General features: G+C 46.0%; 2 protein-coding genes across 4 annotated transcripts in view; both read right to left on the reverse strand.

Annotated features, from left to right (window-relative positions):
• RhoGAP100F (Rho GTPase activating protein at 100F) overlaps positions 1-4,656 on the reverse strand; it is a 155,413-nt gene extending 150,757 nt beyond the window's left edge. The window contains exon 1 of the mRNA XM_075673009.1: positions 4,322-4,656. The gene's annotated coding sequence lies outside the window, so the exon portion shown is untranslated. The remainder of the gene's footprint in view (positions 1-4,321) is intronic.
• Positions 4,657-10,251: 5,595 nt separating this feature from the next.
• Spt5 (Transcription elongation factor subunit Spt5) overlaps positions 10,252-27,248 on the reverse strand; it is a 56,545-nt gene continuing 39,548 nt past the window's right edge. For all 3 annotated transcript variants that reach the window (XM_075673011.1, XM_075673013.1, XM_075673012.1), the window contains exons 17-24: positions 26,037-26,229; positions 24,447-24,552; positions 22,383-22,519; positions 20,139-20,417; positions 18,488-18,631; positions 17,898-18,010; positions 11,989-12,087; positions 10,252-10,610 (exon numbers count right to left, since the gene is read on the reverse strand). In XM_075673011.1, the coding sequence (XP_075529126.1) occupies positions 10,467-10,610; positions 11,989-12,087; positions 17,898-18,010; positions 18,488-18,631; positions 20,139-20,417; positions 22,383-22,519; positions 24,447-24,552; positions 26,037-26,229 (1,215 nt within the window). In that variant the 3' untranslated portion in view covers positions 10,252-10,466. The remainder of the gene's footprint in view (positions 10,611-11,988; positions 12,088-17,897; positions 18,011-18,487; positions 18,632-20,138; positions 20,418-22,382; positions 22,520-24,446; positions 24,553-26,036; positions 26,230-27,248) is intronic.

Genomic DNA, 27,248 nt, shown 5'->3' on the forward strand with positions numbered 1-27,248 from the left:
CGAAATCGCCCGCAAAAGTTAGGGGCACATCGTGTCGAGGAACGAAGGTATGTGCCAAGAAGTCCGCAATGTATCCCCATGTTGAGCACCTGGTGACAGACACATTGAGGCAACCGCAATGCCCTCGGAGTTATCCACTGCGCACACGTCGGCAAATTGTACGTCCGGTGGTCCTACGAGTTTTAATGGCACACGATCACTTCTTCGTTCGTATATTGCCACACCAGAGGCCCGGTGCGCAGTCCTATTTGCTGACACGACACACCTGTAGCCGTTGACGTCATGCGGACGATCCCAGGCCTCGGAGAAACAGACTAGGGACACTCGCATTAAGAAGCACAGAGTCGCGCATGACGTCAAGCCCGTTTGCAGCCAGAGAACGTACGCGGAGAGAGCAGACGGCAAATCGGTGGGGCTGATCGAGCAGTGCGAAGCAACGTTGCATGACTGCGCCATGGCGTGCTCGTAGTGCTCGTTCTGTAGTTTTCGGCGGCGTGATAAAGCGTGAAGTCGTCTTCAGTGTTCTTGATGTAAAGGCCATCAAGTGAAGTGGCTCGACTCAGTGCCACGTACACAAGTTTCTGGGAGTGACATAATTGTTGTATTCGTAAACAAAGCTACTACAGGTTGTTCAAAATTAAGCTTCATGGTTTTCTTAAAATCAGACAGTGGGAGGCACGCGAAGACTACCTGTGCAAATCAGTTATTAGGCCAGGGGGACACAAATTGAGATAATTATCGCTGTCAGCAGCCCAATGAACTAAAATTGAATAATTACCTTGTTTGTTGACTGCAGCAAGTGGGTACGTTTGTATTGAATAGTTAGAGGCAGTCGTGTTTCTACGCAGTATCAGTTGGAAGAATTCTTCTAGCGTGCCTGTGCTTCGAGATATCCGACTCCAAATTTTAATTGTCGTTCGCATGATTACGCATGCAGCAAAGTTAGGATCGGCGCGAAGCTCCTTCCTGATGTGACGCGGCTGTTGCGTGCGGCGTTTAATCTGACAACGGGGCGGAGGCATTGGGAAAGATCATAACTGTTATAACTGATTATAACTCGTCCTCACTATATAAAAAGCCTAGCTAAAGAATGCTGTTAATGTTATATCAGATATTTCAACTGTGTGTCGGTTAGAGATTTTGGTAAGCATGAGCGATCACTTGCTACACGTCATATGCTATATATGTGTTATACAGATTATTTGTAGTTTTCAGTGATTATAAGCGACAAATTTTGTCTCGACGCCGTCAGCAGAGTACCTTTACCATGAGAAAATGTGCGAGGCCTCGAGGCATTCAATACCTCAGGCTCCTCACGTTCAGGTGTTGACAAGCAACTGATTTGTCTGTAAATATCGCCACTCCACCTGAGGGGGCAAAAGTTATCGCGGTCTTTTCGAAATACCATGAACTGATTTAGAAAACTTGTGTAGCAGGGTCTTAAGTGCGTTTCCCGAACACAGAATTGGTTGGAACTCATATAAGAGTTCTCTTACATTGTCTAGATCGTCTAGATTACGAATAAGTCATCTGGCATTCCACTGTAACATTTGTACAACCATCGTAGCTGGAACAAGTGGTTCTGCGTTCAATATTGCGCAGCCATGTTACTGGGACCTTCACAGGCGCAGTAACTCTTGTGAGTTTTCCCCTCAATACGATGATTTTTGTGGATATTTTCTAGTATATTAGCCGTGCGTGCGTACTTTTTCCTGTTTTTAGTTTTAATTTCAATTGCACCTTTTGTACTGACTACTGATATTGCACGCTATTACCTTGTGCAAATAAGGATTTTGATATGTTGATGTCTTTTTTTGCCTTGTCGAATAAAGCTTGTTTTACGTTGATGCAACCGTAGTTTTCCCCTCACCCGCAGCCCTCCTGAAGGCCTGTAATTAAGGTATTCATAAATGAATATATTTTCTTCTAACAAATAATTTAAACATGCCGTAAGAAGATACGCGAACTTTTTGTGTTCGGTGTAATTAACATTTCAGTCATACTGTTCATAATTATGATTGTGCCCGCTTATGCGGCAAGTGTAATACACCAATAAAAGAGTAAACAATTTCATAATCTATCATTCCCCGCTTCGCACACAATTGCTCGTTCCACCTATAGCCTTTAAACTGCGGCACGCAGCAGGCAATGGCACCCAATCGCACGCAGCAGAGCGCAAGGATTTTCTTTAATCCGCGATGAAACCTTTCTTGAAGCTTGCCGAGCCTTGGCTGAAAAATACATTGTGTGTCTGCACTTTCATTGACACCTCACCCTGAATATATTTTGTCTTTGAACTGACACACTTCCTGGGCGTTAGGTTTGTTTGTTCGCTAACAAAGCTAACACTAAATACGTAGTCCAAAACGTGAATGAAAGGGGACAGCTCATGGTTGCTCGTACTTTCTACCCGCCCATTACGAACTCTCCCATATATGCCCCTTATGCCCGTACATATACCCACGTGAATGTAGTGGGAGTATATGAGTGTAAAAAAAAAACTGCCACCAGCACGCGCATTTCTCTTAGTGCACCTTCAACCTTCGTTTACTAATCAGTAACGGAGCATACGTACATCAGTGCAAAATCACGTTTTTCTCGCCTCATCCAAGCCGCAGAGACAGTAACGGAGTGCATGGAAACCTCGACGCACGAAGAGCCTTCGGGGTACGAGCTCCGTAGTGTGGAGCAGGAGCCGGTCACGCCTCCAACCACTCAAAATTACGCTCTCTCCGTTGCGAGTGGCCAGAGCGAAAACCTGCCACCGCGCGCAAATCTCGGAGGCCATGCTCCGCTCCCCGTGGTACGGGCGTCCACGCCAGAAATGGCTCGGTTGCGCTATGCCGCGCGTAGGCGTCTACTTGCAGATACGATGGGTTCTCGAAAGTACCAAGCGAAAGAGGAGCGGAACGAGTGCAAAGGTTCTGCAGATACTACAGAGGCATGCAATGCGTACGCAATCGGCAAGGCAGGAGGCGTAGCGACGGGCCGACGAAGCATAAACGCGGCCGAAGAACAGCGTCACGCCAAGCGAATGACCGCGCGTCGCTGAACTGCAGGACTCCGAGACCAGGCGACGTCGATTGGAGGACTGCCACTTGCGGTACGCGGACGCGTACGCTTTCAAAAAAAACACCAAACGCAATTTAGTGCGGCGTGTTATCGTCTGCGACCGCCTCGGGTTCCCATGACGCGTCGCCTGGATGTCGCGGGCCCGCGTATAGGGCGGTCCTCGAGTGAGCGCTTCCCCAGGAGGACGTGAGGTCGTTCGGGATTTGCCCTACCTGCAGGGCAGAAGTGCTTCACATTCACTTAATCTTCTAGGATGGTTCCTACCGTAATTATTTAGACGCACTTCTACCTACCTACACACAGATGAGCTTGTTAACGGCTCTGTTCTCTACGGAATAACCCAATGAAACAACGAACGCTACCTATATTCTCACTACTACAAATATAAGCCCCATCCCCAAGGGCATCATTCCTTTAATAAAGCCACGGAGGAAGGAAACTAAGGAGAGGCCCTGACGTCACTCTTTGTGAAGCAAAAGTGAAGCCGGAAGTTGGCGTTGCTCATGGCGATGCTCCGCCTTTTGGGCCACCCTCCTCTCTTGTTTGCATCTTTCGCGAAACCACGCCGCGCTGCGCGTGGTTTCGCGCGCTCGCGCAACATCCGGCAGAGCACGGTGCAGGTAACACAGCGCAACAAGACACGGTGACTAACGCAAACGCGCCCACACAGCGCCTTTGCCACGGCACGAAACCTACCAGAGCAACACGTGTGAGCGCTGAAAACCATAACAACGCCGCCATTGTGGCGCAAAAGGCGTGGCCATACAACAAAAAAATTAAAAAAGCAGCAAAAAAAATGAGAACCTACTACGTCATTTCCGCCACACTTTTCTCCTAGCGCGCGGAGGGGGTAGGGCCTCTCCTTAGTTTCCTTCCTCCGTGAATAAAGCGAATAGGTTTCCGCGGAAGCGTTAGGCTGTTCGTTTACACTGAAAACCATCGCCGATGGTTTCTGCACACATTTCTTTTTCCTTCGTTCGAGTGCGCAACAAATCGTAGGTATGGTGGGCGCAACGTTTATCCGAGATAACACGAACTCAAGAAGACAATCGTACGATGAAACTCAAACGACATGCAATACCACCGGGGAAGGATCGAGCACGGTATCCAAGATAAGCGCAACCGAAACCAACAACCGCACCCCTCTACGTTCCGCGCAGCGAATTCATGCACACTAAGACAGGAAGGGAAAAAAACATTACGAACCCTTCCCCTACCGGAAAATGGGGGTAAGCGAAGCTTGTCCTACCTCGCATCGAATGCCGAAAGTGGGACGAATTCCTTGCTTGATTGCTTGCTTCGTCACGGTTAAGTAACCCACAGGTAACGGTGCCGGATTGCTTCGGACTCCTACTTCCTCAGCTCGGGATCTTCTTCTCGTTGCTGTCGGATTGCCCGGGCTCGGGCGGAGGCGCGTTAATAGTCCGACGTTATCGTCGCGCGGGTGAGCGTCGTCAGACGCCGGACGCGTCGGAGCGCGTTGGTCGCGTCCGGTTACGCTGGCGACGCCAGTGCGTAGAACCACCGACCGAACTATGGACGCTGTTGTTCTCGCAAACGTGACGTAACGTGTGCGCGCGCTCACGCTACGTCGCACTACATTTCGGCCCGGATCGGCGCTCCTTTTCAGGGCCGGGATACACGGAGCGTTTTTGAGGCGGCAAGTCTCGGTCCCCGACGGCGCGCATTCGACGCCCGGCGTCAAGAAAAACGCCCGCCGCCGCCGATCCAGGACCCGCCAGATATTAGACACGCGTCGTCGGACGCTGCCGGAAGCGGCCAGCAAGGGCAGCCAATCATGGCTCACTGGCTGATACATACGTCACTTCCGTCTTCCTCGCCGGCACATGCTTTTCGCGCGCGCGCTTCTCTGCTCGCGGGCTTGGCACTTTGCGTTTAGCGACACGGCCTTGACTTCAAAGGCAGCTCGCGTGGAATTTAAGGATAAGGTTATCTGCGCGTGTGCTGCAGCAGCGTCCCATATTGTGGGATAGTGGAAGGGTCGGTTATAAAGATTATGAAGGCGGAGACACGTCTGTACGCCAATCTTTTCGGATTACGCACAACGCGGCCATACCGATCATTTCCAACGCAATCTCTCCGCTAAACAGGCACAAAATATACCGATACATTAATAAAAGCAATTGAAGGAACTTTAGACAAAGTTTTAGGATTTTTCTTTTGTACTTTGTTGTTGTAAAGAAAGAGCAAAAGTCTATAAACTTTACTTGTGCATTTCATGTTGACTAAAGCAGTCTCGCCTTGTCTGGCCATACTGAGGCGGCACCCGCCGCTTTTTCGCTCCTGTATCCCAGCCAGCGGTAGTTGGGCGTCACGCCACCGCGGCGTTTACTGCTGTGCGAAATTAATCGAGAAAAACGCTCCATGTATTCCGGCCTTGAATCACGGGCGAGTTCTCGCCGCCGCTCGTCGAACGCTGCCAGTTCCTCGGGGGAACGCACAACGCGTGGCCGTCCCATCCGTTTTCCGAGAATGAACGGAAGGGAAACGAAGCAGGGTTGCCAGATGGCCACAATAAATAGCCAAGTGATCTCATAGTGTAGCCTAAAAATAGCAGACCCAAATTTTTCGTCAGCTAAAAGTAGCCAAGAACATTGCCAAAATGTTTGATGATGCTCTGTAGGTGTCTTACAGATGGTGTCCAAATCTCACCGCGTATTTCCTGCTCTAAAATTACTTCCGACGCGAGCAACCAGCACAACACTGGCTTCAAGATCTGCGCAAAGAATTCCAGTGAGAGCTGCCACTCAGACGTGGATTTGGACGACACTTATTGTTACAATGAGCTGAAAGATTTCTTTTCCGATTTACTCATCACGTTATTGAAATTTACTGAGCCACGTTCTGAGCCAACTTTAGTTCACGCCTCGCTTTACCCGAGGCATTTTTCGATAAGAGTCGGGCAAAATATTGCCAGCTCCAACCTCGAGGATCAGCTTCGGCTGGTCACGATAGAGTGCCCAAAAGGCGGCCCTAACTCAAGGCATTTCGGAATAGGGATGCCTATTCTAAGCTTGATTCGTAAAATAAACATGTTATTTCTCTCCCGCTCTCTCTCTCTCTCTTTCTTAATTTGCACTGAGCACATGCTGGTGGGCGAGTTGTTTATACATGATTACGACGAAGGCGACAAATAAAACGACGGACGAAGGAAGACGACACAGGACAACCACGTAGGCGCACTAACAACTGAGCGTTTTATTTCTTGACACAGGAATAAATAGCTGTTAGTGCGCCTACGTGGTTGTCCCGCGTCATCTTCCTTCGTCCGTAGTTTTATTTGTCGCCTTCGTCGTAATCTCTCAAATTTGTATTTTTTATTCTAAAGCAGCTCGACGCTGAGTCAGCAAATGCTGCCGCTTGGAGGCACCATTGGATTCTGGAGAAGACTTGAAACCGTCTCGCGCTTTCCTCGCGCGAAGAAACGGCATTTGTGACTGCGATTCGCCTTTGAGTGGAAACAAACAGAACGACCTGCAGGCCCATAACAGAAGAGGTGAATTAAAGCTTATAGTTTTGTTTACAACCTGGATTACGGCGCTGACAATAATCCGGTTGGCAATAGTACCGAAAGAGTTGAAATAGAAATATTTAAACAAGGATTCACTGAAAAGATTCGTGCAATATCAAAACTTGTGCGTTGAGTTTCTCTGAATACAGGGGCGAATGTGTGTGTTGCCAAATTTCCGAGGGGGCTATGTACCTTGCTTTCGTTGCCACTTCAAAAAAAATAATAAAGAAATATAATTGCACTAGGGAACACACCAAATCCATTTTATGGGTCGCGCAGGGCAGTTAAGTACAAAATAAACTCCTTTGTCTAACAGATTCAAGCACTATATACAATAATTGGAAGTCAGTAGAACACATACTATACAGGATGTTCAAAATTAATAATAATATTTGGGGTTTTACGTGCCAAAACCACTTTCTGATTATGAGGCACGCCGTAGTGGAGGACTCCGGAAATTTTGACCACCTGGGGTTCTTTAACGTGCGCCTAAATCTAAGCACACGGGTGTTTTCGCATTTCGCCCCCATCGAAATGCGGCCGCCGTGGCCGGGATTCGATCCCGCGACCTCGTGCTCAGCAGCCCAACACCATAGCCACTGAGCAACCACGGCGGGTGATGTTCAAAATTAGGCTTTATGGTTTTCTTAAAGTTCGGCACTGGGAGGCACACTAAGACCACCGGCGCAAATAAGTTATATGTGGCCAGAGGGACACAAAGTGAGATTATAATTGTCGCTGTCGGCAGCCCAAATTAACTAAAATTGAATAATTAACTTTTTGTTGACTGCAGTAAACGGGTATGTTTGCATTGAGAAATTAGAGGCAGTCGTATTTCTACACAGTATCAGTTGGCAGAATTCTTCTGGCGTGGCTGTGCTCCGAGATATCCGACTCCAAATTTTAATTGTCGTTCACATCATTACGCATTAGCGAGGGTCGGCGCAAAGCTCCTCCCTGACGTGTTCTCTCTCTGTTGCGTGCGGCGTTTAGTCTGACAACGGGGCGAAGGCATTGGCAAACATGGTAACTGTCCCCCTTGCCCTCTCGGCTGGCAAAATAAAAAATCGAGGAACCCGAAACCGTTGTCGTAACACGCGACCGCGCAGCCTGTAACGTTGGCGGCAGCTTCCTTGCCGAGAAAATGGCGCGAGCGGTGAAGCCGGAGGGCAGTGCGCGTGCGCAGTGGTGAGTGACTAGACGAGCGGGCATGGTCCTTGCCTGGGCTACGCAAATGAAGTGAATGCCGATTTCCAAACATTGTAAGTTTTTTTTCTTTTTTTTTAAATGAAGAGCAAGAGCTGCACGTCATACCGCGTTGTCATATCTTGATTTCGCCAAACGAGAGGGGAAGGGGAACACTTAGCTGAAAGTTTCGTGACGGTCCGTAACGCAAGCGAGTAACTAGCGATCATACGTCTTTGCTACAAGTTATTACAAAGCACAGAAAACATATTTTCCAACCCTTGCGCGCAACATGAACAAATAGATCGCAACTGATCACGCCCGCAAATGATTAGGCAGGAAAACAATCAGACAGGGACTGCACCGAGGAACCTTACCGAGTAAAAAAACATGACAAGCCGCTGCTTCAAAGTATTTGCCAAATAAAGAGTGAAGTGAACGCGCGGATTCCGATTTAATTCTTAACCGGAAAGTTTGGGCAGCTTGGAACACACTTCTAGCCCCGTTTCTAGTACAAGCACCGTAAACGCTGCTCGCGCCATTTCGAAAAAGCGTATAATAAGCTCCGAAAGCACTTGCATGTCGTCTGAAATTGCGGCCAAATCTTCGTGTCGTCGATGCAGTCACCGTCTACTATGTATTTCCGCCGAAACAGAGGTTTCATGAGCAGCACCGGCTTCCTGCACATCCATTACAAACAGGGAGGCAAACAATGGACGCATCCCCACGTGATCAAACATGGCGGCGCCCATGGAATTGCGGCAAAAAGGGTGTCCATAGGGCGCTCGCGCGGCGCCGACGGAGCTTTAACAACACAGTTTCGCCACAGGCGCACAACTTCGCTTCGGATGCACCTACGACGCCTGCTGGCATCCTCCGAGGAGCTGTCAACGCTATGCAGTAGCACAAGCCTCTCGTGCCTGCCATCGATGTACTTGCTTCGTCCTTCGAGCAAAACTGTAATTTATTAAAGTTTGTGCACACTTATGGCCACGTATTTGTGAATGTGCAACAGAGCTGCCCCTGCTTCTTAGAATACGTGGTTCACTTTCGTGTTTTCGACCAATTTCCCCGAAATATACATCCTCTTTCTTTTCTCTCTTCATCGATGCTACACTAGCACGCATACTTATCTCATGTCAACTGCAACTCGTGCTTTGAAATTATTCCTTGGTTTCCATTCAGCCACGGATTTGCCACGGCCTTTCACGTGCGTCAGGTCACATACCATGCAGCCAGTCGTTTCTAAATGCTGGTGGCAGCTAGTGCCTCAAGACTGTCTGCACCGCCTTTGAGGTTTGCCTGCATTCCCCGACCTTTTTCTTTGCAGCAACTAATGCTACGCAATCGCTGTGCGACGTTGTACCATGTTCAGGATTGGCCGAGGTTGTAAGATTGTCGCTTTGTTAAAAGCTCAGGGATCATGCCGTCTTAATACCGACACATTGCCATTTCGCTGCTCTCGTCACACAAGCATTCGTGTCACACCCAGGGTTGCTCACCTTGCCACAAACACAATGGTATATCTGGTAATGCTTTGCAGAACCACAGCATATTTCGGATAGCCAGCTAGATGCTAAATACTTCACATAGCACCGTGGAATCTGCATATTTTGTTGTTTCTTTGCCATATGGGGAGGGTAAAGCCGAGTATGAAGCTGTTGCCGATATTGAACCGATGGTACAGTGAACTAGGATACTTTACTGATGATGACACCATTCAGAGCTTCTAATGGCTGCCGAGTAATATAATGCTTTTTTTGCAATAGCAATTATACGCAGACACGAGGTGCCATTTCTGCCATCGCAGTGATCTTCTGTATAAAGTCCAAGAGCAATAACATCGTCGCCGCGTGCCGGGTGCTGTATGTGCGAGCCGACGATGTCGGCTCAATCTTGCGCACGCAAGGGAGGAAAGCGGGGAGGAAGCGCGTCCTCTTCTTTAACGTGCAAGACACTCGGGGGAGGGCAGATGAGGAGGGGGGGATGGTTCTTCTCTGGCGGCTGCTGCGTATGGCACGGCCACGCGAGCCCCGTCTTGGAAGCAATGTGCAACGAGTGCTCATAGCTTCATGTGCGCCGTGTTCTCACCACTTAGTTCACGTTGAAGTGAGAGGCAGCACTAAGTGCATTCACTCGTGGCTGCTGCCGCTCTTCTTCACAACAGCGTTTTGACAGCGAGTGTCCACGCTCATCGAGTTTTGCTATGTGCGCATGACAACACGCTAGTTTATTTAGTTAGTAAACGAATGTTTATGATCTTATACAGCCGATAAAGCTATTATCCTCACTTCGTATAGCTATCTGCTAGTTTGCTATCACAATTGCTGCTTTGCTTTTCAGGCGAAACTATGACTTTTTAACTTTAATTTTAGAAGCTAACATGTTAAAAAACGTTCGTAATCGATTCAGAGATCCTACTACGGAAACATCCCTAGTAAATAAACACCGCAAGCCACAACTAACTAGAGAAAACATGTTTTATTCACTTCACAGTGGCAAGAAACCGGTCTCCGATTGTTGTCACAACTTTCCAATGCATTGAAAAAAAGAACAAAAAAAAAAAAAGACTTGTGAGGTGAGAAGAATCTGCACGAACCTGTAAGGCAAAGAAAAACGAAAAGATGTGGGGAACATATTGAACAAAAGTATGGCGGGTTGATGAGGCAAGCTGCCTTTAGCTTTCATGGATCTTGCAGAAATGCCGCAACGGCTGCATAGTTATTTTGCCACTGCTGAATATTTTAACCACGCCTTCTCGCATGTCGATGCTGAGCAACTCCCCGGTCTCCTCACGGTCCTCTCCCATCAGCACTTTCACCTGGGACGGAGAAGATGCAAAGCTTTCGAGACTGCATTCAAGGGTGCCAAAGTACAGATAGGGCTTAAAAGCACTTCTTGTTGGGCTAGTTGGTAGCTGTTCATTATAAAATATAATGACGCCAAACAAACGGCCTGTCCTGTTCTCTTCTCTTGTGTGTGTCTGTTTATTTGGCGTCTTCATATTTTATAATGAACAGATAAGCCAGAGCAAGTTGGAGGGACATTAAAAAGAAACACTAAATCAGTCTAGACAGATTGAGTATCCTTTCAAAGCTCTCCTTTTGTTAATTTTAGTACATTTCGCAGCAAGAGGTCATAGAAGACAAAATTAGGGTGGAGCTTCCATTTTTTGAATTTCACGTTGAAGCCCCAGCGCATTTACAGTAGCAGGAAGTTCACTTAATAAGCTCTGTCTAAACAAGTACGCCTTCGGCATACAACTTGAGTTGCCACAAGACGGCAATGCAGGTAACAACACAATTCTTTTTTTCGCATGCCAATTTAGCAAGCTTGCCTTGCCCGAACACATTCAGAAGTTTTTCAAGAACCAAATTCATTTTTCAAAGTAGAACGACGCAACGTTCGTAAGATCGTACAATGAGCCAAAGTTTGTAAATTTTAGCAAATTTTTTGGAAAGTCAGCAGGTACGGAAGAAGCCCATGACAGAGTTTTTATCATACGAGTTTCCTACAATAATTACTGGAGAGAATTCTGGCACTGCAATTATTCAGCTACCATGGGAATGAAGGATAGTAAATGATTTTGTCTGATATGCTTGTGGATTCATACATTTCTGGGGCTTCGTTTATTACGCTTAATCTGTTTTCACTGTCCTAAATTTTAGAGAAATCTATACTTCTTTAAGTGCAGAAGACTCTGCGAACAACACACACAACTGCTATTAACTACAGCCATTAAGCCTGTCGAGGTGGCCAGATCAAAATGCGCCAATGTTTTGATTCGTAAGGACGTTTTATGCTGCCTGTCGATGCGCGAGTCTCCGTCGTAGTGGTTTCAACGTCAGGCTTCTGTGCTAGAGGTCTTGTGAGCGAATCGGGCCATCGGACAACTGCAATAATGTTTATTCAATTATTTATTCCACAGTGCCTTGCTGAAAATGACGAGTTTACAAAGTCGTGAAGCCATTAGAAGGCAGCACAAAGTTTAGGCAAATCCATGTACTACCCATCATTCCCATGCTAGCTGAATGACTCGCAGCTCCCGTAGACACTAGCGGCACAGATCTCTCTAGTAATTACTGTATGAAGCTCTATGGTCTTTACAATTTCGAAAATATGTGTTGTTACTCCTCGAAGGATTTATCTTGAACACCGATCACGAATTGGTGAGAATCTCAGCAGGTTCCTTATCTCACCTTGTCTCCACGCAGAGACGGTGGCACAGGCTCGAGATGTTCGCTCGGAATGCTGACGACTCTGTCCTCTTTGAGTAGGAAAACTGAGCACATACCGCCCTACGGAAAAAAGAAAAAAAGAAGATATGAAATTTCACTCGGCAAAGCACCAGCAAAAAGAATTTGCTGAGTAAAAATTATGGTTGTGCAAAGAGTCATTTCCAAGACCAAACTGAATATGAATCGAGTAATGTCAAAATCGAATTGAATATCGAAGACTTCTTGAATCTTTTCAATAATGAACAGCTCTTTTCACCATTAATATATAAAACAATTTTCACATTCTAATACAGTAGACTTCCGTTAATTCGATCCTGACCAAAGGTGGCGGCCAGCACTCATACTTATTTCTATGGGCCCAGGCTATTGCTATTTTGATCCTAAAGTTTGTCGTCGCTGAATCATTAGAATTTGGCAGCTCATCACACACGTGGCCCAACCCTAATGGTAACCGCAGTGGTTACTGCAATAGCGACAGCATTAGTCTTGGCAGCGCTTTGGGTATGGGTATGCACTGAACACACATCATCTCCCGTCAAAAACGCCTATTTTCAGTCTGACAGCTCTAGAAAAATTTTCAAGCAGTAACTGTAGCTCACAATCACTGATTACGGCGTACAGCCAATTCTAACGTGCACTTTTTTTTTTTTTTTTTGCTGGGAAACTGGGCCGAAAATAGCCTGCGCAGTGCAAGCGGACGCAAAACCAAACCTACCTTCGCGGCGTTTGTACGCTTTACCTCACGACGCGGACGTATTGCGGCGAAGCTGGCTTTAAACGTCCGAGTGGTGAAACCAACTTTAGGAAACTGACCACAGTTGTGCAAAATTTCTACTTTGCTTAGGAGCTTTAACATAATTTCTACGCTAGTTTTATACTTTGAACACATATAACATGGGCGCGCATTTGATTCAGGGGGCGTGTTAAACTCTGGCAAATACTGCCAAATGAATGGGTGGTGCGTTGACAATTTTTATGCACCTTGTTTAATTCGACCTGCCAGATTATTCAATCAATTTTGTTGGTCCCCAGGGTCAAATTATTGGAAGTCAACTGTATGATCACAACGTGCACAAATTCAACACGACAATAATATTCGTCTCGTTATTCGTAAGTTTTGAATATTTGCTCACCCCTACAAAGCACAGTTGCCAAAAGCCTGTCAGGCGTAAGTGATTAGTTGGGAGGAGGCGTTAGCTTGGGAGGTCCTATGTAAACGCATGGCAACAAAGAAATTGTTTTGCTCGGCAACTTCACAAGCTCTGTTGCATTGAAAGGAAAATCTCAAATCTACTGACATTAGGAAGCACAGTTTCAATTTACGCTATCAATCTTTTCAGATAAGCTATTGGAAATCGTAAATGTGAAAAAAAAAACTTCAAGTATCAATCAAGTTTACAACTTCGAAATTTAGCAAAAAAATATACAACTTTTAGAAATTCTGTAAACAGCAGCCAATCATAGTTCTAAAGTGGATAAAAATTTATTCTACGTCGCTATGAAGTATAACACTAATTTGCAAGCATGATTTATGCAATACCATTGAAAATATTGTAACTAGATGTGTGCAAATACTCGAATACTCAATTTCTAATTGAACAGTGAACATTCGGATAGTTCAAATCGCAAATCGAATATCTAGTATTTCATTTTTCAAATATTTGGTTCTTTGAATGTTCAGTCAATGACCAGGCCATTGTCGGTGCCTTGACGTGCACATTCTCTATGAGTACAAGGTTCAACCAAGTCAGCGGGGCCGATCGAAACGATTAATGCTACGCGGACAGAAGGAACAACAAAAGCAGCACATATGGAAAGCACGAAAGCATGTGCAGTGATCCCGTCGATTAGCCACCGGAAGGCATGCTGATCATAGCAGATACGCATGTTCAGTGTTCACACGCACTGTTTGGAGCTTTCTGTTCACATGCGAGCACAGACCAACATGGCACGCATTCTCGTGGTAGTTGCCGGCTGGTCGCCTACGGACCCAAATGCGCATCATCAGCTATCAATCTACTTCACCTGTGATCTCGTGATCAATCACTGACGACCCACATAAAGGCACATATTAGCTATGAGCTCCCCGCAACAGTTCATGGCCTGTTATTACTTTGGCCATCAGCGAATTTTCGTAACGGGCACACCAATGGCCACACTGCTGCCTAGTCCATTGGGCCAAATTGGAACTACGTCGTCAGGCGTCTGCAACTAAAGTTATGGTTCCGTAGCAAATCAATGCGAACCTAGTCAAAACAGTCGTACGACCCTCAGAAAGCTGACTAACTGCCTTGCCAATGAAAGCAGCTGTACAGAATGATCATTGAATTCACAGTAAACATCTTTGTGGAACACAGTATGGTGGCCCCTCTTCCCATAGGTGCACATTGGTCTCTTTTCATAGCATCGAGCAACTCATCAAAATACAATAAAAGCTCGTTAATGCGACTCCCTGTAATTTGGAAATTTGGATAACTTGGATGGCTCCATTGGTCCCGGCCAAAGTGAATGTTAGTCTACGGGACCAAACCTTCGCTAATTCGTCAGAATTCGGCCCCACACCGCTTGATTCGGACAAATGCTGACGGGTGCCGCTACACGAAAGTGTGGTAAAGCAGCGCTGGCACCACAGGAGTGAAACCGAAACCTGAGAGGCATCAGCATCATCATCAATTAGTGGAGGCAATCGCAGCATCACCAAACGCCGGTGTCGTCTTTCTTCACTGCACTGCGCCTTCGATGCCATTTTCCCTTGTGTTGTTGAGTCGGTATTATCTCTTTTTGCTGAGTTTTTTTTTTTTCATTGTAACCGTGTTTTGCATGCCACCACCATCGTGTGCTACAGTGATGGCAATGCTGGCAAAGCGGCAGAAGTACTAAGCCAAGAACTTGGCGACTAAGGTGAAAATTTTGCAGACTTTGAAGAACGGAGAATTGCGACAGCACGTTATGACCAAGCACAATGTGAAGCAGCGCACGTTTGGAACGTACGTGAAAAATGAACATATTCTTCAAGCCTTCAAAAGCGAGGAGTTTCATGCATCAAGAAGGTGGTTGCGAACCGCAGCTCATCCCCAGGTCGAAGAAGCTTTGCTCCAGTGGGACTGTCGCAACGCGCATCTGCCTTTGAGCGGACTTCTCATCATGGCAAAAGGTGAGAAGTACGCTGCAATGATGAACATTGACTCGTTCAGAGCTTCAGAAGAGTGTGCGGCGAAAAGGCCAGCGTTGATGAAAGCACGACCACCCAGTGGAAAAAAATGTGAAGCTGCTTGAGCACATCGCTGCATATGAACGAAGTGACGTGTTCAATGCAGACGAAACTGCTCTATTTTTCAGAGCTCTGCACGACAAGACGGTGACTTTCAAAGGGGACCCGTGCATTGGTGGCAAGAAGTGCAAGCAAAGGATAACTGTGCTTCTTGCCCACCAATATGAGTGGCACGGAGCGCTTGCCACTTGTTGTCATCGGGAAGGCACATAAGCAACATTGTTTTAAAAAACATCAAAAGCCTTCCTGTCGAGTACAGAGCGAACTTCCTAGGGAGGCTGGGATGACCTCGGACATTTTTTCGAGGCTAGCTGCAGCAGTTAGACCGGCACTTCACGTCTAAGGACCGTAAGATCATTATGGTTGTTGAGAGCTGCAGTGCACATAACTGTACAGTCAAAGTGAAGAGTGTCAAGGTAGTTTTCTTTGCCGCCCAACACTACATGTGCCCTTCAGCCAATGGACCACGGTATCATTCACTACGTGAAGTCGGAGCACCGAAAGCACCTGCTACAGCGAATGATCTTATGCTCAGAAGCTGGAAAGCTGCATGAAGTGGGCTTACTCGGCGCAGTGCACATCCTCACCCACGTGTGGAAAAATACACTTCCGCAAGTCATCACCAACTGTTTTCGGCACAGCGGTCTTGTGAGGCCCGGGCATGCGGCAGTAGCCAACGAGGTGTCAGCCGAGTCCACCGATCATGACTCCCGGACTTTCCATGCTGTCCTTCCCGCAGATGTGACCCTTCAGGATTACATCGTGATTGATGATTGTGTCGCCACAACTGGTCCCCTGACCAATGAAGAAATTATTAATGATGCCACGGGCGCCCGGGAAGACCATGATTCAAATGAAGTCATGTGAGGAGGTGCAGCCATGACCTCATCGCACCTCATAAGAAGTCACGGAGGCGCTTTTGATATTGGAGGACGTTTGTCGGAGCACTTCCGACAGTTTGCGGGCTGTTGGCGACTTGGAAGAGTTAAGAAAAAATTGTGATGCCAGCCGGAATCTGCGCGAAAAAGCAGACGGCTATTGCAAAAATACTTCAGTAAATAAAGGTATGCTTCTCCAACTTGATTTTAATGCTGTTTTTTCCTGTTAATTTGTTAATTCGGCGTTTTGGATAATTCGGACATTTTTTCCCGGTCCTGTGAGATCCGAATGAAGGAGCTTTTACTGTACTAGCTTTAGAATTACATGGCAGGCTCGAAATTGTCATGTGACTAGCGCACCAACACCTGGCTAGAGACACATTTACACGGACGGCAGATGGACGTGGACAGAAAAAGAAGGGGGAGGGGGGTGCATGAACTTGCAATAGGCCTCCCAATTTGAGAACACTATACCATTGGCACTGAACGTGGTCACCCTGTGTAGTGCCAATGACCGCGCGGAGCGGTGTCAAGTCACATGATGCACATTCTCCACCTTTGTCTGTTGCGCAGGTTGGCCTTAACGAGCTGACGATAACCCACAGGCACTACCTGCCATAAAGATGGAAAAACCCTCCTGCTTTCTGGAAGAAAACGGAAACCAAAGCTTTCTAAGCAACAGAAGATTGCCATTAAGCACAGTATATGGCCCACTATTAAACTGAAAACCTCACTGGTATGTAGGACAACTTCGCTACCTCTTCTGCTTCAGAAGGATAAAAAAAGCACCTGTTTCTATTCGACAGACATTCCATCAGTAAAACATATTTTCCAGACCTTTGTATACAAACCGAGTTGTTAAGAGCGCTGGAATACTAATTTGGTGTGCCCTTTAATAAGAGTAGAGCATACTGTGCATCTCTATTCCTAGGTACCAAAGTTACTGACAGCTACCAAGATTCTTGTTACGCAATGTGTGTAGCCTCCAAAGATCGTGATGCAGCGATCCCTTGCACAAAATTTGTAAGCACAATAGTTGGTGCTAAATTTCTGAATATTCAATATTCGATTTGAAATCTACTATTCAGTATTTGCACACACCTGTCTGCAACAATTTGGCATAAACGGCAAACTCATACATCTAGTTTGTCCATTTCAGATGCTCTAACATATGCAGTTAGAACTGTGATAGGAATCTCTTTTTGGTGCAGAGTAGCAGATTTGTAGACTTCGTGCTTCCATTTGTCAAGACTGATGACACGGCTACACTCCCTTTTGCACACTTTATTGTCAAGCTCTCTCCATCTGCACTGCATGTCACACTGTGCTCCTCCAGTCAGAGTGCTGCCACCTCGTGCTCGAGTCCTGCAATTACAGACTCCAACCACCTACGCAACACTTAGGCCATCTCTCGGCAATCTCCCAAGCTACTTGGAAGGTCACAGGCACCACTACTGCCTTCTCAAAAACTTACTGATCTTGGTAAATTTTTGTAAAAGGTAAGAAGTCCAACGAAAAAATTTTGATTCCTACGGTTGGTAGAATTCAGCTTTGTCTCTCATATGTGGCTGAAGCCAGTCCAGCATTTGTCTGAGGAGAGCATTTTTCTGTGTTTCACAAGTACTTGAAAAATGAATTTGGAGTTACCCCAACCTAAAGCTTCCTCTCCCAGCTTTCAAGTGGCAGTGAATGCAGCAGGAAGTGAGTGACAGACAACGTACCGAGATCCCTCGGATGACGCCCGTCTGGCCGATGAGCCCCTCGCCCTCGTGTGTGTCCTTGATGCGCACCTCCAGGTCCACGGACTGCCACTCCACGGAGAGCTGCTCTATGCCTGCAGATATTTGCGGCATCGCTCAGACACAACTCAAGGGCCATTATGCATTGCTGCAACAAACAACACTGTAGCGGCCTCGTCAGTAGATGAGAGATCAGAGCAGAAGCCTAGCTGTGGTGTAAACCAGACCCATGAAGTCACAAAAGTCATTATACATAATATTTCATACATAGCAGGTGATGCTACAAAGGCTAAACAGACTTCTCCCCCACTGCTCACAATCGAGCTAAAAAAATGGTTATGTGCCACTAACGAAAGATGCAGGAATGTGTCATATAGTTCTATGTAACGTTGAGCGAAACCCTTTTATATATAAATATATATATTTGAACTTGGAAATAAGGGGATGCAGGTCTTCCACGACTAACCACAATATGTTTTGTTGTATGCAGGGGCGTCTGGCTAACTTTAGTCTGCTCTAAGCTAGTTCGCTGCCGTCCTTGAACGTATGCTAAAAACAACTGGCTCACTTACCAGCACCCGGTGTCTGGGGGTTGAACGGCGACGGTGCACCCGGTGTCGTGGGGCTGTAGCCACCGTATGTAGATGGGGAAGGCGTGCCCGCCTGGAATGTGACTGGACTAGGCGTGGTGACGTAACCGGTGGGGCTCGGAGATGCTGAGAGATGTGGCAGAAACGGCGTGATCTATACACTTCTGACTGCAGTAGTGCAGGCAACCTACAGCCACAGGAGCATGACAAAAAAAAAGCTAGTGTGTGCTACAGAGCTCCAGACATGCTCTTTCGGTGTTTGTGTCGCATAATATTCATAACGGTGCACGCCTACACAAGCGAGACAGTTTGGAGAACTGCAGTATCTGTTTTAAGCGCAGAATTGTGGATTAATAAACTTTGCACTTCAATCTTTTAGATAACCTCAAGATTTTCAGCAATTTTTGCAAGAACTATGAGCCCTAAATAAAAGTTCTTGTCAAATGTGGCAGGCAGTCCATAGAATTGAGCTTTGACCTTACAAAGCACATGTCTTTTTCTGTATGCTAAATCTTATACCTCAAAACTTCAATTTAGGTGCTGTGAGCTTAATGTATAGCCCATAATAGTGTTTTCAATATTCTGGAGTGAGTTTTTAGTAGTGGATTGCTCATCAAGCCAATTACTAATTAATTGCCATAATGAATATTCACTCAATTTTATTTCCTTTTTTTTCTTTTTTGTAATAACCCATTGTCCGTGGCCATAAATCACTGTGCACAAGTTTTAATTTTCTCTGATGTGGAATGGTGCTTTGGCTTTGTGGGAACAAATGCAACAAATTTCATTCAGATAAATTCAGTGGTTGTTCAATAAGAACGCTTTTGCATTTCCCATTTACTTGAATAGGGAAATCAGAGTTGGCCCTGAGCTAAACCTTTTTCTTAAGATGCGCCTGCACACTTGGGCTGTGACTACTTCTGCACATGTGAACACGACTTCGTGCAGCAGAGATAAGCTGGCTCCACAAGAGCTCCCCATGGATGTTGCTCTCCCCAATTTTAACATGACCCCCAACACCTTCTCATCGCCTTTGGGACTGGCAGTAGTACACAGCCACAAGCAATCTTGGAAGGTGTGGCTTGCTCAAATTTTGGTTTTGGTTCTGATAAATAAATATTTTGGAGTAAATGTATAAACTAAAATAAACTGCTGAGGACAAGCAAAGAAACCTATAAAAGGGCCTGTCATAGGCCCAACGTGTTGTAACACAGCGCACAAAAATCACTATAGAGGAAACCTTGGAATTACTGTCTGACACGAGCTGAGGGTAGGGCAGTTCAGCCAGCACGGGAACGATGGGTGGTAGGAGTACGTGATTCTGCCTAAAGGTTGTCCTTGTAGCGTCAAACGGCTTTTGTGACTTTGCAAAATGATCATTTTTGACTAAATGTTAAGTCATAAATGCCACAGTTTACAGTGATTATGTGTGTGCCTTCATCTTATTGCCTTCTGCGTAAAGAAAAAAAATATGATTGCTTAGGAACGTAAGCAATAAAGGCAGATAAAGTGCAGCAAACAAAGCCACAAGCACTAAGATCAGACAAATCCATGCATAGACCATCGTTGCCATAGTAATCAGTCTTCTCTAGCAATTTTAGCAGAGAGCTCTATGGGCTACGGTAGTACTCACATTGGTAGGCTGTAGGCGAGGGTGAGTAACTGTGGTCGGACCCATACATGCCAGGTGTCTGGGGCGTATACGGGCCCTGGGGGGTCTCGGGTGCCTGGTATCCGGGCGTTGCCGGCTGGTAAGAAGGGGACGGCGACCCCTCGTCCAATGTGTAGTCGTCAAGCTCCGTCCGCGCTGGCGTGTTGGATGCCGTCGGATCCCAGGCTCCGTGCACGGGCGTCCGGCTGCCGTCGTGCAGGGGCGTTTGGCCGCCGCCAAAGTGCGGGGTTCGGCTGCCCGCTGCACACGCAAAAATGCACGCAAACAGACGATGCAGTCACAACCAGTCCAACAAACAACAGTGTGGGGGGGGGGGGGGGGCACAGGTGTTACTTGTTGGGCACATAGTGCCAATGCAAGGGCCGCATCCGATTCACTCGTCACGCCTAACAATTGCAAAAGCCAAGATGATGAATGCCTGAGAATCACAGGCAATAAACAACCAATTGAAGCCAACACACAATGAAGCCAAGGAAAGCAAAGGGGGAATCTACAGTATTCTTTCTTTATTGAAATCTAAATATAGTAAGGAAACGGGAAATGAAAATTCATGAAAAGGAAATTTGCTGAGGGTGGAAGCAAACCCAACATCATTTCCGTATTATGCGTGTTACTCAACTATCAAGCTACTGCGGTGACCGTCTTTCCATCTGCTTTCTTCGGCCGCTACGGTAGCTCGATGGTAAAGCATCAGATTCAACAACAGAAACTTCACCTATGCCCGAGACCCTCGTAGACTAGGCATGTGCGAGAAACAAATAAGAAAATAAATCACACAGAAAATAAGAAAAATCACAGACAGAAAAAAAAGAACGATAAGAAGAAGAAGGTGCCCCAACATCTGTACAGATGACAACGGCGAGTGAGCTTGCATAACGATGATAAACTTTTGACTAAACACGTGGCGATCATTTGAAACACTCGCTACCAGCATGGCAAGTAAAAATGAACAAAGACTTTCCTTGTGCCAAAATTTCTAGCGCTCTGCGGATGATGAGGCGGCATGCTTGCTTTGGATGATGTTGTGCAACACTGCACATTTTCTCCAAATTGTTTTTTGGAGAGACCGGAAACAGAAAAGGTCATCCACAGAATGATTACAATACAACGTGGTCGGTACGAGCAATACCAATGCACCATGCCTTTGCAATTTCCAAATATCATTGACGCCTATGCAACGCCAAACAGTCGCCATGGTACTACATCGTCCCCGCTATCATCCTCAGCCTATCTTATGTACATTGCAGGCTGAAGACGATCTCCCCAATTACCCATATTTTTCATCAGCTAACTCCATCCTACACATATCCCCCTACTTAGTGGCTATGGCATTGCACTTCTCAGCACGAGGTTGCGGGTTCAATCCCTTGACGCAGCTGACACACGCCAATGGGTATGGAATGTAAGCATGCCTGTGTGCGTAGATTTAGGTGAACATTAAAGAACGTCAGGTGGTCAACATAAATCCATAGTCCCCCACTACGGCGTGCCTCATAATTAGATCGTGCTTTTTTCGGCATGTAAAACTGCACAACTTAGTTTAGACTAATTCTATACCTGCAGGTTTACTCTTTGTCACAACTTGCCCTAACCCTCGGCTGTCCTCGACTGTGTTTCCTTTCCCTCGGCACCCTTTTTTTGTTACTTCTGACAGACTACCCGTCGTCTGCGCCACGCATCACATGGCCTGCCTCACCCTGTCTTTCTTTTTTTTACTATTCTCCACTTCAATATCAGTTACCCCCATTTCTTCTCTTGTCCCTACTGCCCTCTCACATCTCTTAAAAGAATGCCAACCCATGTTTTCAAAGTTATACCAGCTCTACCACTCTCTTCTTGCAGGTAAAAATATCGCAGTTGACAAGTATGAAGGTGTGGAAGCATAACCATTTCAAGATATTTTCGTTTCATACTAAAGTTGATCTCGAAACCTGGCCCTGTAGGCCTTAGCGAGGTGTCATGACACGCAGCATAATTAGCTGACGTCAAGTGACAATAAGGCTAGGCATGATGGTGCTGCTCATAAAGAAGTAAAGAAGTGCTGCATGCATTTCTTCTCGTTGCATTAGCATGCGGCTGCTGCATCAATTGCAGGAACGGAGCGACGCAGTGTATCGTGGCGTCATGATGCTTTCCTTTCAAGTTTGCACTTTTCCCCCGGTTTGTCTTCTGCAATGACATTCATAGTAAAAGCTGCGCACATACCTTCGTAAAGGGGTGTCTGCGAGCCGTACATGGGTGTCCGCGAACCGCTCTGGTACATGGGGGTCTGGCTGCCACTGCCATACATGGGCGTCCGGTTGTACGTCGAAACTCCTCCGCCACCGCCTTTGCTCGCACTCCTACAGAAACGAAACGACGAAAGACCAGAGTTCATCGTACACACAGCAGCCAACATGCAAAAGAGCCACCCCAAGACCACTGCCCATCAGACAGAAAAAAACAAAAACGAGAAGAAGAAGAAAAAGGTGCCCCGATGTAAGTGCAGATGACGACGGCGAGTTAGCTTGTGTAACGATGATAAACTTTTGACTAGACATGTGCGATCATTTGAAACACTCACTATTGGCATGTCATGTAAAAAGGAACAAGGACTTTCCTAGTGCAAAATTTCGGTTGATTAGGATAACGGATTGTGTGTCTCAGAATCACAAAAGCTAAGCGCTAGAACTGACAGTTGACAAGAAAATTATTTTTTTTTTTTGCTTTCTGAAGCAGCCGTGCTTCAAAGAAGTAGTGCATCACTGAATCAGAAAAAATAATTATAATAATGAAATCACTTCACATGACGACGTCTTAACCTGTTCAGCCCCGAATTATGATGAAGCTGTTGCACAGTTTTGTCCTAAGGTGTTGCAGGTCTCATTGTAAAAAAAGATAAACCTTTCTGCTTTTTCTAACAAGTCTATATAATTCCATTCTAATTACATCTAAATTTACTCCAAAGCCATTCATGTCATGTTTACGCATACAAAGAACTGGATCACTTTCTTTAAGCACACACTGGCTGCATGCATTATGAGGAAGAAAAAAAAGAAGATTCTTTTGCCATTGCTGAGGAACGCAGCATGTCAAACATCCGTGAACCATAACACAGTGAAACCTCATTAATTCGACCCTCATTAATCGGAAAAATCAGATAATTCAGACTCATCTTCTGGCCCGGCAGGCGTATGCATTCGTTAATGTAGTAATACTGTTGTTAATTCGGACATATTTGGCCACACACTGGTTACTTCCGACAATTTTCGGAGCTCAGTGAGCACAGAGTGCCACAAATGTGCGATGCAAAAGAGCAAAAGTGATGCACGCATCCAACTGAAATGAAGCAGTGGAGTTCACATCGCCATAGTCATCAGCGGAACTCATACAACAGCATGTACATAAACACATCACTATTTTATAGCATTTATTGCATTTACCGGCGCACATAACACCCTATTGGCTGCATGTCTTTATAACTGCTTAGTCGCCTTCCATGATTGCGTCAACAGCGACCACAGTTTTGTCCCCAGGGGTTGCAGCAAACAGTAGTATCGTTCAGACTAAGTGCAATGGCTGCACGCGCAATGTCACAAACATGGTGGAATCTGCCGAAGATGAAGAGCGCCAGCTACATCACGATGGACAGACAACTTGTTAGCGACCAGCTAACAGGTTGTGAAAAAGTAATCGTGATGTGCGAGCGGTAGAGAAAGCTGTGTCTTGGACAAAGACGCACGTTGCGGCCGCATCGCAAAGGATGTCGCGAGGCCTTCACCGATGCGAGCACTCATCAGTCACGAGATGATGAGAATTGCAGCTTCCGCACTGCTTTTGTGCAACGTAGAAACAGGATTTAATGATTCATTGAGTAAATGAAAGCACGTCCATGCAGTGAGAATTTGTTTATTGTTTTCTTGATACCCCCTATAATTCGACATTTGGTCAATTCAGACATTCTCTTCGGCCCCGTGAAATCCAAATTAGCGAGGTTTTACTTGGCGCCTTCTGTAATGTGGCTTAGCGTAACACTACTCAGCACATTGATGTCTAGCGACGTTTAGTACGCAACAAGCCTGATTTACTCGAACCTCTATGTGCATTGCCCTTCCTTGCTTCTACTGAACAGAACTGGCAAAAACAAGTTGCCTATGGAAATGCACACGCCATGACTGTGGGGGTTAAACACAGTAAATTTGACGCAGAGAGCCACTACCCAGAACATCAAAGTACCACTGAGTTGTGCAAGCACATGCAAAAACGTGAAACAATGGCTTCAACACTCACCCAACAACTGCAATACGAGACCTATCCACAGAAATGGTTTGGCACTTGGTGTGGAGCTCCACTCGGGCTGTCGTCTCTGTGGCATCTTTGACAATGCCAATGTGTCCTGGAGACCAAAGGCAACAGCTTTTTGCACTTTCCACAGCATACCTTGAAAATTGCATTCTAGAACAGTGTTCAAATTACTAAAATATCAGTCCCAATTACACCTCAACAGGGGCTAAAGTCTCCCTCCAGTGGAAAAGAGGCCCTCATATGACGGCAACCAGTATAGCATGTGCACACGCACGCACACTCTTTTTATATATATATATATATATATATATATATATATATATATATATATATATATATATATATATATGTGCCACAGTGCTACAAAACACTTAAAACTTTCCACTCAATAACTTTGTATTCTCAAGCAAAAGCATGAGCAAACTGTGGTTAATTCAATTCCTTGCTTAATTAGTTTCCAACCGTAAGTGGCGGCTGGTGCCTACATAATTATACACGCCCAAACTGTTGTTATTTCGATCCAGAAATTAACCTTTGCCGTACAATTAAAACTTCAGTGGTCAGCATGCGCATGCTTGACCCCAAGAATGACTTCAACAGTGGCAACATCTGTCTCGGCGGTGCTTAGGGGACAGTAATTTCATTGAATGCACGCCATATCCCACCTAAAGCACCTATGTTTAGCCTGCCCTAGGTAGATTTTCTAGCAAAAAACAATAGCTCACAATGATTGATTACAGTATCTACCCAATTCCAATGATCAGCTTTTTTCCTGAAAAAGCTGATTCGAAAATTGCCTGCACGGTGCAATCTGATACGAAGCCGAAACCGCGTATTTGGCATTCGCAACAGCCTACCCTTAGAGCCAGCCTAGCCAGCGTAATCGCCAATGCTATCACGCGATTCCAACAGAAAAAGTTCTGTCATAACATGACGACGCGTTGCTTTGATTACGGGAGCTCATAAAAAGGATAAGTTATTTTACATGCTTAAGCTAATGGCAACAAGTCATGCCACATATTTTGGCATTCCAGAGACTTGCATGCATCACAGGTTGAACTACCGAAGCTTTTGGTCTAGACGTGGGCCATCATCCACATACAATTATCGCGAGTCATTTGATAAATGCCGAATATGAAACAGCCAATGGACGTTTTTGGAAGAGGATATGTTGTGGTTCATAGACAGCATAAGAACTTATGCTGCTGCTACTGTTTTGCGTGAAAAATCCTGTAGTTTTTCATTGCACAACCTTAAGTGTTGTTTGACACCAACATTCACACCCGAAAATAGGCTTTGTACCAGACTCCAGCTGCTCCAGCTCTGAGGTTACGCCCTAGCAAAGACAAATGGGGTAGCAAACAAAGCTAAAACACAGGCTTCCCAGGATCATTGCACAAGGTGGCAATCATGTTCACTTTCTAAAGTGGATACAAATTGATTTACCTTTTACTCGTGAATGGGCCACAACCAAAAAATTTAGGCCCAGATTTACAAAAATATATATATATATATATGCAGCCCTTACACGGCAATATGCAGCATATGGTGCTGTGCTCAAACATGCCAACTCACCCTTGTAGGGTCCCTGGGTGATCTTGATGGTCTGGCCAATGAGCTCGCTGTCTCGGCGGCCTCCGCGACCCCTGCCGCCACCGCCACCAAAGCCTCCACCGCGACCGCCACCCCCGCCACCCGAGGGGTGCATGGGACTTGAGATGCGGGGGGAGAGGGGCGTGTAGCCACCCATAGTGGGGCCAGTCGATTGCTGCAGGGTTCGAAAAGCACGGTGTATAGCCAAGTGTACACAGCTATGCTAAAATAATGGGGCATAACCTCCCGAGACCCAGTATCTATCCCCGTAGACATTGGCTTTTACCCTTTTCAGAAGTGAACCGTAAGCGCCAATGGGAAAAAAAAAAGTTTCACCTTTAACTTGGAGGCAGATGTATGTTCCACCATAATCAACAACTTCATTACATTGTTGCCATCGGTTTTTGAGAACTTTGTGTGAGACCACTGCATCCTCACTGACGAGAAAAAGTGCCCCATTAAGTACATGTCTAAAGACACGAGATTGTACAGGAGGATGAATAATTAACACAACAGCAATTCAGTTACTTTTATCCGTGTGCTTAAGTAAACTAAACTGTTTTTACCTCAACAAACATGAGAGATGGTCACTCTGTCCACGTACATTGACATGCCACTGTTTGCATATACCCGTGCCATTTGATCAAACAACGGGTCTTCCAGGTTTGTGAGATACTGCTTGGAAACAGGAATTGACCACAAAAGGCATTCTGTCGCTAGTCTTTTCATGGGTCTCTGGAGGATAGGGCCGTGTATATGAAGGTGAAATATCTGCTAAATCCTGAACAACCTGAAATCGCATGGTCTCACTACAGTCACGGTGCAGCACCCTTGAAGAAGTAGAAACACTAGCAGAAAGAGAAAGAATAAACAAAGAATCAGACTTTGCCAAGCAAGCTTGCGCTCATAAAGCAAAAAACAGCAGTAAGGCGACAATAGAGGTAAGCATGATTGGCAGTCGTTGAATCTAATCACACTCTGGCTATCAGTCCAACACCCTAATATGCCACCACACACTCCCAGGTAACCACTGGCGCCAACGTATATTCGAAAGCATTCAACACCATTCGCAGAGTTTTTTTAATTTGCAATGCAGGAATGGTACATGAGTGTCTTAGAGCGCAGTGGTGGGGATGAAAGATGTGAGGAGGAGGGTATGGCGAAAGCGCGTGAAGAAAAGCGTAGAGCAGTGAT

Source organism: Dermacentor variabilis, chromosome 10 (genome assembly GCF_050947875.1).
Source record: "Dermacentor variabilis isolate Ectoservices chromosome 10, ASM5094787v1, whole genome shotgun sequence".
Taxonomy (NCBI): Eukaryota; Metazoa; Arthropoda; class Arachnida; order Ixodida; family Ixodidae; genus Dermacentor; species Dermacentor variabilis.